Below are 10,921 nucleotides of genomic sequence, written 5' to 3'. Positions count from 1 at the left end.
AATACTTTATGTATTCTCGATCAAATTTCTTATTCTTACAGTAAGTGCAGAGATGGGCAAGTGACATGTGACAGATCCAGCTGTGTTGCAACCTGTCACTGGTCAGCCTGGTCGTCATGGTCACCTTGTGATGTAACCTGTGGTCTGGGGCTACAACAACGTTACAGGTAAGCTTGTTTAGTTTAATATATGCTTTAAAGCAGCTCAGTCTGTCCCAGGACCTGCCTGCAAACTCTTGCCTCATGAGGACGGGCATCGCTGAGCACCAGGAGGAACCCAGGATCCACTAACAGTGGGTCCAAGCATCCTGGTACTTAATGGCAGTCAGAGTGCCGTTTGCTAGCATGTAGAAGTCTGTGTGTCCCTCTGTGGATATTGTTCACTGACCCACCACCAAACTGATCACGCTGAACGATGTTACAGTCAGCAAACAATGAAGAGGGTGAACCTGAAAAGCACAGGGCGCCAATTCTGATGATCTATGTCGGGTTACGAAGTGTTGGGCAGTGAGCACAGGGCCCACTAAAGGACGTCAACCTCCAGGCTAACTTCATGAAGGTTTCCCTCACGCCACCAGTGGTGACACTGATCCTCTCTGAGCACAAAGCCACTGAAAAATCAGTCAACAAAGATCAGGAGGGAAACCACTCCTGTTTGGAGGGTTGTTAGGTTCATTATCACACCAAAGCAGCTGAAACAACAACCCCTCTGCTACTTACCTGACACATCAATGGCCCACAAGTTTAACTGACTTGATGCTGTCCTCTGATTAAAAAGCCTTCCTTTCATGTTTCGACACTGTGTAAACACTAACCGCCTGCTTCTGGGATCATACCGTATATTTCTGATGTGAAACATATTACCAGTGTTCAGTTTGTTGGTTGTAAATGCTATTATGTATAATTTATCATTTCTGTATCACTTACTGTTTGGATGTTTGTTTCCTCACATACTTTAAATAGATTGTGAGGAGTGGTTATGCTCTGTGTCCTCAGGTCTCCAGTGCTTCCAGCAGGAGCAGTCAGAGGTCAGCCCTGTCCAGGAGACTCGTCTGAGGCTCAGAGCTGCTCCAGCACATGCTTCCCTGGTATATTACACTCACAGCCTTTACTACTTCTAGACTAGACTATTGCAATTCTCTGTACATGGGCCTCCTCCAGCATTTTTCAGTTAGTTCAAAGTGCCGCAGCACGCCTCTTAACTGGCAGCAGAAGGCATGAGCACATCACCCCAGTTCTAGGCAATCTACACTGGCTCCCTGTTAAATACCGTATCGTGTTTAAAATCCTTCTGTATACTTTTAACATTTTAAATACCTTGGCGCCCAGTTACCTAACAGACCTTCTCGACGTGTATAGCCCCAAGAGAGCGCTCAGATCCTCTAACCAACTGATCTTACTGCAACCAAGGCCCCGACGAAAGACTGGAGGCACCGAGCGTTTGCAATTGCTGCACCTAAACTCTGGAATAATCTTCCAATCGATGTGCGCATGTCAGAATCCATTCAATCATTTAAATCACGCTTAAAAACTCACCTGTTCCATCCAGCTTTTGAATTAGTTTGGACTTCCTCCCAGTCTGCAGTTGTGCTGTCACTGTAACTGTAACTGCTTTACAACTGTTTTTGTTGCTATTTGTTGTAATCTGCTTTGCTGCCTTGTGTGAAGCACTTTGCTGAACACTGTTCTTTTTAAATGTGCAATAGAAATAAATACTGATCTATTGACACGTCCGACACACAGCATGTTACGGTGATTATTGTTGTGTTTTGGGTTTTTATGAGAGAATACAGCTAAGAGCTCAAATTTCTTTTGCACAGAAGTTTAAGTTGTTCTTGTGTAAGTTAGACGAGTTCATATCAAGCATCGCTGTTTTGTCCACACGTGTGTAAATCTGTTCTGTGCTACATGTACAACGTTTGAGCAACACAATGCTAAAGGTGATGTAATCCTGCAGCTCAGGAGGGAGTGCAGGTCATCTACTAATTGGAAAGTTGATGCTTTTAATCCCTGGCTGCTCCAGACTGCATGCAAATGTCCTTGGGCAACTTACTAACCCCAGGTTGCTCTGTGATGCATCCATCATAGTGTGGCTGTGATAGAAAGTGACCTCTACTCAGGTGCAGTGGAAAGCACTGAATGAGTCCATTACATTACTTTCCCTCCTCTTGTTGTGCAGTGCTACCAGGTGGGACATGGGGTAAGTGGACCGGCTGGTCAGAGTGCAGTAAAACGTGTTTCAACCACGTAGATGATGTGGGGGTGAGGCGACGATTCCGCAGCTGCCCGCCGTTTAACCACACGCAGCCCGCCTGCGATGGAGACAGTGAGGAGCAGGAGCCGTGCAACACTGAGCACTGCCCGGGTATGACACATGTAGACACACAAAGACAGGAGATGATCAATCCTGGAAAAAGAGAAAAATGAAAGGCCGTAAAGCTGATGTGTTCTTCTAGTGCCCGGTGGCTGGTCAGCCTGGTCGGCCTGGTCTCAGTGTTCGTCCAGGTGTGACTCTGGTGTCCAGACAAGAGAGCGGTTGTGTAATTCCCCCACACCACAGCATGGAGGTAAAAGCTGTTCTGGGCCTCACATTCAGACACGCGACTGCAACTCTCACCCCTGCTCAGGTACCGTGTTTGTCCCTGTTACGTTTCGCCACCCCGTCCGCTGAATATCACGTACAAGTCTTGTTGCACTCCTGTCCTCGCAGGCGTGTGTCCAGAGGGCATGACATATATGACGGAACGAGAGTGCGAGGCTCAGGGGGGCGCGTGTCCACGGGTGTGCTTGGACATGACCTCCACAGAGGTACAGTGTGCCACCACCTGTTACGACGGCTGCTACTGCGCCCCGGGCTTCTACCTGCTCAACAGCAGCTGCGTGCCCCCGGCACAGTGCCCGTGTTACCACCAGGGGGAGATGTACCCAGCTGGCGCCACCCTGCCTGTTGATGCCTGTAATAACTGGTACCTCTCTTTACTCGTGCATCGCATTAAAGAGGAAGATCAAACTGTAGCTCTAACCTTCCATAAATACAGTAATCTATGTGTGAAATCACTTGTCCTTACACTGTGTGTCAAACAGCACATGCACCGATGGAGAAATGCAGTGTGGGACAGCTCCCTGCCCCGGTGAGTGAAAAAGAAACGTGCTGTTGCTGTCTCCCTCTGTCTCTGTGTTTTCTTGCTTAATGGTTTGTGTGTGCCACTTTATTTTCCTTTGTCGTCTCTCGTGTGTGCGTCTGTTTCTCAGTGGACTGTGGCTGGAGCAGCTGGACACAGTGGAGTGCCTGCAGCCGGACGTGTGACGTTGGTGTGAGGAGGAGGTATCGTTCAGGAACCGATCCTCCTCCTGCGTTCGGTGGTCGTCCCTGCAAAGGAGACAGGGTTGGGATTGATACCTGCAGCATTGAGCCCTGCTTCGGTGAGAACGACTGAATTAGAAGAAAATACACTAGTGGTCAAAAGGTTTAGAGCAGCCCGATTTTTCAGTTATTCATTACAATTCAAGTCATCCAAGTCCAATGAACAGCTTGAAATGCTACAAAGGTAAGTGTTGAACTGCCAGAGGTAAAAGAAAAAAGGTAAGGTTACCCAAAACTGAAAAATAACGTACAATTTAAAATTATACAAAAGGGCCTTTTTCAGGGAATAACAGCATGGTTAACAGTTTAAGCTGCTCTGCAGCAGTGGAGGCTGAGCAGGCCTTGAAAGCTGGTGCTACTAATTCCTAACAGCTGGGTCCAAACTTCCTGGATTACTTCCAACCTCCTCTGTCTGCATAAAGCAGTGTTGGACACACTGTGGTGCTATGACCTCGTCAGCATAGCTGACAGTATTGTACTGCAGAAAGTAGAGTGTTGCTACAGAAATGGCGAGAAAAGGTGATTAACAATGAAGAGAGACTGCAGAGAAAGTCAAGGTGTCAGTGAGTCCAGTTTCCTTCAGCTCATCAAAGGCTCAGAAACTGACAGGAAGAGATCTGCAGACCCAAAGACACGAGTGAGCCAGAGGAACAAGTTTCAAGCAGCTTATAGTGGTCGTAGTAAGAAAGAGAAGACTTTGAGCTGCAGGTTTGACAGGACGAGTTGCAGCAAGAAAGCCAGACGTCAGAATAAGACAAAGAGGCTTGCCTGGGCCATGAAACACTGCCACTGGACTACTGAAGACTGGAAGAAGGTATCATTGACTGATGGATCAACATGCAGGATCCATGCTTTCATTTCACAGTGCAACCAGACATCAAACTGCATCATTTTCAATAGAAAGCATGGAAAATTGTGGTGTTCTGAAACTTTTGACCAATAATGTATATGTTCTAAAATTTGAAAAAAAAAACTGAAATGAAACCTTTTAAGATGAAAAACTTTAAGCCTGTGATTCGTCTAAGGTTTAAAGGAGCCGTGGAGTCCATGGTCAGAGTGTTCAGTGACGTGTGGAGGAGGATACAGGAATCGAACCCGCGGACCCCATACGATTCACGGCACCCACGCAGCAGTTCAGCACCTGCAACCTGCAGCCTTGTGGTAACACAGGAAACAGCCTACATCATAATAATAACACAACGCTGGTGGCTGTGTGGATGCAGCGGCTGCAACAAGTGTCTGTGATGGAGGAAGAGAGGCTTCCGGTGATCTTCTCAGCTGTTCTCACTCTCCCTTGAGATCCGCTACGGTGCATTACCATACAGACAGTGATGGCAGCTGCTCAGGACGCTTCTTTCACATTACATCATACAGTCATGGTTAGACTCACTCTGAGTAGCTACAATCCTACAGTCTCAGCCTATTTGCACACTTTGTTTGGTCTTTGTTTATTCACAAGCAGAAGTCACTACTGCTGACATCGTTCACATTTCTGCAGCTACTTCTCACAAGACCCGAGGCGAGGTCCACTTCCCACAACAAACCCACAGAGTTTAGCACCGAAGTCACTTGCAGGTGTTCTCGAGTTTGTGACTCGTGTGATTTGAGTTGCTACAATCTGATGACTTGTTTAAACTTTATTGTAACTTATTCCAAGTATGGCAGTATGGCACACAGTGCAGTGCATTTAAACCTCTTCTTCATTTCTTAATTTTTTTGCACATTTGTGACACTTAAATGTTTAAATTTCATTCAGTATTGGACATACCAGAGGAAATAGAAAATGCAGTATTTAAATGATTTATTTCAGAGCCATCCAAACCCAGCTGCCAAGGTGTCCGTTTCGTATTTACTCAGGAGATCTTTGCCTAACTTTAAAATCGTTCTGAATTATTTGTCACAAATATGCAACATCTGAGACATCAGAAAGGGCTAAATACTGTTTCATGGCACTGTATGGTGTTGCCTTTTATCTGTTGGTGGCTGATTACAGTTTTGGTAACAGAGCCCTGAGTCACATTGCTCATGGGTTGAATTTCCATGGCTGTTGTGTTAAAACTCAGATATTATGAGTTACATTCTAATTCATACGCTCACCGTTTCGCCCACTTTTCATCCCTTCAAACTGGTGTTTTTTGGTTATTGCTGTAGGTGTTTTAACTGGTCTTTCTCTGACTCTGTTGCTGTGCTAGACGAAGGCAGAAGTGTCCTCCGGGCCAGGAGTGGATGCAGTGTATGATGGGAGCAGTGTCGTGCATGGACCTCACATTGGATCTCAGCAGGAACTGTACCCCGGGATGCCGGTGTCCACAAGGGACTGTCCAGCAGGTGAATGGGTGACAGGAACACACACACACATAAACAGATGTTTGGTTACGACCTCTTTGGCTCACGGGCTCCTACGTTCCAGGACGGTGTGTGTGTGAGCGAGTTTGACTTGATCGCTGTGATGTAGGCGGGAGAGCAGTACAAACCGGGAGACACCGTGCCCTTAGACTGCAGTAACTGGTAAGTAAAGCTGGCTTGCTTCAGCAGATATATGAGCCGTGACAAACTGTGGAGATATAAAGTGGATTAAACACAAATGTGTGTCAAATATTTCAGTACCTGTGAAGGAGGGAAGGCTGGTGACCTGTTTCGTTTTAGCTGCAATGGTATGTATTACATAACAGAGCGATGATGTCTTTCGTCTTTTATAACGTGATTTACACTGATTTTGCCTGATTTTACCGCACAAACCAAACAGTTGATGGCCAGTGGTCAGCATGGACTCCCTGGGGTCCATTGTTCGGTGTCTTGTGGAGCAAGGCCTTCAGTCTCGGTACCCCGGTTCTGCTCCAGCCCCCGGCCCTCTGGCAGTGGCCTGCCTTGTACGGGCCCTCACCATGAGGACCAAGTCTGCATCATCGCCCCGTGTGACCGTGGGTTACTTTTCTGTCCCTGTGTATTGACTAATAGTCTGAGCAAACGTGAAGTTTAATTTGTAGGGAAAGTGACGCCTCCCTGTCGTACAGTAGGATGCAGTAAACTCACAGTAAAGTGTCCACACTGGCACTTTAAAGTTTTGAAGGGGTTAGATTCATGTATTTATGTTGATCTGCTCAGCTTACTAACCTTTATTTGCTCTCTTCATGTTTTTTAATGTGATGCGTTGGCTTTTTCCAGGTGATGGTGGCTGGGGTCAGTGGAGTCATTGGACGGAGTGTACCAAGTCTTGTGGTGGGGGGGTCCGAAGCAGAAGGAGAAATTGTGACAGTCCCAGTCCAGAGGGGGAGGGGAATTACTGTGAGGGGCTGGGAAGTAAAGTCACATCCTGTAACACCGAGCACTGTCCAGGTGCGTTTGTATTACTAGCATGTGCTGTCTGCTAACTACACTGAGTACAGCGCGGTGGATTCTGTATTACTGAGGGTTTGTCATTCCTCAGTAGGCTCACTATGGGATTGGCCTGTCTGCTGATCGCACGACCATGTCGGGCAGAGCCACGTACCATTAAGTGGCTGCGACGCAGGCATTGTTCAAACACCTCTTTGTGCTTCAAGCATATCTTGACCTGCAATATAGGCTAGCTATTTAGCTGTCAAGATATGAGTGCTAACGCTAACTTGTCTGTCATTGTTTACTTGGCTTCATCCTGACCTTGAGTCTTCGCCATGCACCGTGGTGTTCTAACCACTTAGCTGTACGCTGAGATGTTTCTTTTATGATTATGCACATCAGCTGACATCTTCTTTGCTGTAGTTAGCCATACAAGCTAAAACAGACAGTCCTCCTGACATATAATGAGTAGAAACACACACCAGGTTTACCTTGTGTTGCCTAAAGCTAGAACATGCCCCACTCACGATTGAAGGCGCTGGTTTATGTGGGCACTGGATTGAGGATGACAATGAGGTCAGACCCCGAGAAATTTTATCCTCTCTACGCTGAGGCTGCCGAGCCTAACAATGAACGGTTCCTGGTGTGCACCAGCACCTGTTCCCAGCATAGATAGAATATGTATTTAGTTCAAAATTCCCAAACAAATCAAGCCCCCGGCCAGCCCCCGTAAGCCCACCAGGCCAGGAGGGGAGGGTGGCTGGCCATGGAATGACCGAACTCCACAGCAGCTCCACTGGGACAGTTCTTGTAGCCTGTCGGTCAGCAAGGTCAAAAGAAGATGCTACCACTGGCAATCTCCTATCGTTCCCACAGGTGAAAAAGCTGCATGGTCCCCATTCATCAGCCCACAGCTACATTCCTAAGTGTGTTGCACATATAACCTCCTCCCCACTTTTGACTTCGCCCTAGGTTAGCTCTTTTGGTGAGTAAATATCTCAGAAAATACAAATTCAGGAGGAGGTTTGATTTTCAGGGCGTGTGTCACGTCCTTTGGCGGCCCTCCTCTGAGCCCTCAAGCTTTTGTACGTTGCACCAAAGTGGTCATAGCAAGGCATTTGTTAGCTACTGTATTTAGACAGATGGCTAATTCCTAATTTGGTCAGACAAGAAACTACAACACAAGGATCTGTTGTCCTTAGAAGCATCTTAACATACTAAGGCTTCATCATAATCACAAAAGTTGTTTCTCTAGGAGAACTTTAAGTTACTTGTGTGTTCTCAGAGTGAGATGGCTCACAGCCCACCTTGTTTGGGTCAAAGGGCGACGAGGTGCTTATCTTAAATAATAACTGCGTAGTAATGCAAACTCAAGTGTGATTGGAATCAGCCCAGTGTGGTCGTGCATGAGACACATCCCTCCTAAGGAATACTCAAGGAGATGCTTCCTATATTAGCCATCTCAATCATGCTACGCTGAGAACCAATGGTTATGTAAGTAAACCCAAAGTCCTGTATGCTTGTGTTTTCAGTGCACCATGTTCCCATGTCCCAGGAACAGTGTTTCATCAGCTGTGGGCCATCCTGCCCTCGCTCCTGTGATGACCTTACTGTGAGTATCACTAGTGTGACTCCTGTCTGTCACTTCGATGTATTATCATGCTTCTTATCCACAAACCAGGTTCTGGAGGGTGGTCATCAAACAAGCTCAGTCCTCCCTCTCCTCAGCACCTCCTTCAGGTTTTCCAGGGTGATGCTGAGGTGAAATAATTTATCAACCGTGCCCTGGGTCATGGTGGGAACTGCCTCATGAAAGTTCTCCTCCTGTTTAAGCCTTTGAAAAATAAATTCTGCCACTTGTATCTACAGTCTTATCCTTTCAGCCACTACCCACAGTATTGTACTGATACAGACTGGGTACCAATCCATCTGTCAGCCTCCCACTTTGGATCTGATTCCACAGAGTGGACATCCACCCTTTTCTGACTTATGTCAGACATGGATGTGCTCTCACACTCATTACTGGGGATTAATAAAAGTCCTAATTTCCCCCTCTCTCTCAGCACTGTGAGTGGCACTGTGAGCCAGGATGCTACTGTACAGAGGGAAAAGTCCTGTCTGCTAATGGGACCGTCTGTTTAGAGAAGGAAGATTGTCCCTGCCTGGACCTTAACACCGGGCGACGACTGGAACCTGGAGACACCATTGAAGCCATTGATGGATGCAACAACTGGTCAGAATCATACAACACAAGAAGCACACGTAACACATGTAAAACACATTAGGATACACAAAGATAACCAGTTAGAAAGGAAACCTGAAAATCCTTCTGTTCCTTTGTTCTTTAGCACCTGCGAAGGTGGGAAATTCAACTGTACTCGAAACCCTTGTCCAGGTAAGTAAAGCCAGCTTTCAGTTTCAGTCAGATCATCTTAATAGTGTTAATATGTAGGACGATGTAGACAATGGCTATGTCTTGTAGTGGGTATAAAATAGCACAGATAGTTGTTTACATCCAATTTAGTGTCAGGTGGCTGGTGTGAGTGGTCGGAGTGGACCCCCTGCTCCAGGACCTGTGGAGCAGAGTCGGTGACCCGATACAGAAGCTGCAGCTGTCCTGAGCCAGAGGCCGGAGGAGAGCCGTGCTCTGGTGAGCAGGAACTGCACAGTGGGGTTGGAGTTCAGATCCACAGGCAGCCCTGCCCTGTCGTTACTTTCTGTCCAGGTGAGATGATAATGTCTCATGGAAAGACACATTCGCACAGTTTGTGAATGTTCTGGATGCGTGTGGCTGAAACTACTTGACTTTGGGCTGAAGGTCAGAGGTCAGAGGTCACGTTTTCTGAAAATCTTGTGAATGCAGTAACTCAAGATGGAAGTCAGCTAGGATTTTTGATTTTATAGCATTTATACAGATTTCTGTGTCATGTTGAAAAATGACCTACTGTTATTGCACTTTTCTCTCTCACTGAGATATTACAGTTTTGTTTTGCTACTGTTGTTAATCACTGTGCATTTGTCTCTTACTTATAGCCTCGACCTTTTCAAATATTTTCAAATATTAATATTTTAATATGTGTCGGTTTTCTTGTTGGTTTTCTGGTTCCAGCTACAGATTCTCAGTTACATCAGAGTAGTTGTACCTCTTCTTCTTCTCATTGCCTTACTGTGTCTTTAGTTCATGGCTCGTGGAGTCCCTGGTCCATGTGGTCAGAGTGCGATGGATGCACAGGATCGTCGACTCGGACCAGAGAGTGTAACAGTCCTCCTGCTAGATTCGGCGGTCTGCCGTGTCTGGGAGAGGGGAGGCAGAGCCGCCCTTGCAGTGAAAATCTCACCATCTGCTCAGGTTAGCATAGCTGTGGGTTTCATTCACTTTGACCGTAGAACTGCATAAACACTGTTCCACTTTTAAAAAACGATGTGGATGGTAATTCTATTCAAACCTTGTTCTCAGACTGTGGTGGAGGCCAGGAAGAATGGCCTTGTGGGAAGCCCTGTCCTCGCTCCTGTTCAGATCTCCATGGTGACACAGAGTGCTTGGACTCCCCCGAGTGTAACGCGACCTGTGGTTGTCCTGGTGACACGGTGCTGCAGGACGGAGTGTGTGTGGTCAGACAGGAGTGTCGCTGCAAATACCACGACAGCTCTGCTAATGGTTTGATCCTAATTTTGCTAACTTGTAAATATCAGCGTGTTAGACTGTGAACATTTTACTCCACTCAGTGTGATCATTTGCTCTGATCGGTCTATTTTTGTGCAGATTCAAGCAATGCATCGTGGCTATGGCCCGGTGGATCTGATTGGCTGTTTGCAAATCCAGGAGAGAAAATTATCAGTGACTGCAAAAACTGGTAAACAGCTGATTCTTATTTTGTTTTAATTCACTCTTAATGTTCGAATAGCAAAAAAAAAATGCCACATAATCTTTTTTCCCGACCTAATCTCAGCTCGTGTGAGGCTGGCGTTCTGCAGTGTCAGTCTGTCCCCGGCTGCCATGTCGACGGTGGCTGGAGCCAATGGGGAGCCTGGACTGAATGCTCTCTTTCATGTGGCGGTGGAGTCAAGTTCAGAAGGCGCCTGTGTGATAATCCGTCTCCGCAGAGTGGCGGAAGAGGCTGCCTGGGTGATGCTGAGCAGCAGAGAGACTGCAACACGCACCTGTGCACAGGTAGTCATGACGGGCTCATCTAGGTCTTTTACACTACCATCTGCATTGTTACATGTGTGATGTCTGTCT

At 46.8% G+C, this 10,921-nt stretch overlaps 1 protein-coding gene and 2 long non-coding RNA genes across 4 annotated transcripts; all 3 read left to right on the top strand.

The window, feature by feature from the left end:
- Positions 1-40: 40 nt before the first annotated feature.
- Positions 41-2,285, top strand: LOC120743477. The gene is made up of 3 exons (XR_005698207.1): positions 41-167; positions 996-1,087; positions 2,179-2,285. It is a non-coding gene; the product is annotated as an uncharacterized LOC120743477 (long non-coding RNA).
- A 2,200-nt stretch (positions 2,286-4,485) lies between these two features.
- Positions 4,486-5,794, top strand: LOC120743478. Of its 2 annotated transcripts, none has more exons than XR_005698209.1 (3): positions 4,486-4,524; positions 5,556-5,691; positions 5,774-5,794. It is a non-coding gene; the product is annotated as an uncharacterized LOC120743478 (long non-coding RNA). The 2 variants fall into 2 exon arrangements; XR_005698208.1 differs by lacking the exon at positions 4,486-4,524 and adding an exon at positions 4,637-4,742.
- Positions 5,795-7,195: 1,401 nt separating this feature from the next.
- On the top strand, positions 7,196-10,875 carry LOC120743431 (SCO-spondin-like). Its single transcript, XM_040047075.1, has 9 exons — positions 7,196-7,324; positions 8,237-8,293; positions 8,745-8,914; positions 9,030-9,076; positions 9,206-9,406; positions 9,860-10,030; positions 10,139-10,339; positions 10,445-10,535; positions 10,632-10,875. Exons 1-9 carry the CDS (start codon positions 7,196-7,198, stop codon positions 10,873-10,875), a joined length of 1,311 nt encoding a protein of 436 aa, XP_039903009.1.
- Positions 10,876-10,921: the final 46 nt, after the last annotated feature.

The sequence above is a fragment of the Simochromis diagramma genome, unplaced genomic scaffold, assembly GCF_900408965.1.
Source record: "Simochromis diagramma unplaced genomic scaffold, fSimDia1.1 OVJJ01000715.1, whole genome shotgun sequence".
Taxonomy (NCBI): domain Eukaryota; kingdom Metazoa; phylum Chordata; class Actinopteri; order Cichliformes; family Cichlidae; genus Simochromis; species Simochromis diagramma.
Note: the sequence above shows the minus strand (reverse complement) of the source record. Positions and strands in the feature narration are given on the sequence as shown.

Bases quoted from the DNA above. Each gene is read 5' to 3' on its own strand.
- LOC120743431 (XM_040047075.1), top strand. From the start codon at position 7,196: ATGCCCCACTCACGATTGAAGGCGCTGGTTTATGTGGGCACTGGATTG. The intron at 8,294-8,744 runs GTGAGTATCACT...CCTCTCTCTCAG, and splicing joins GCTCCTGTGATGACCTTACT to CACTGTGAGTGGCACTGTGA. The intron at 8,915-9,029 runs GTCAGAATCATA...TTTGTTCTTTAG, and splicing joins ATTGATGGATGCAACAACTG to CACCTGCGAAGGTGGGAAAT.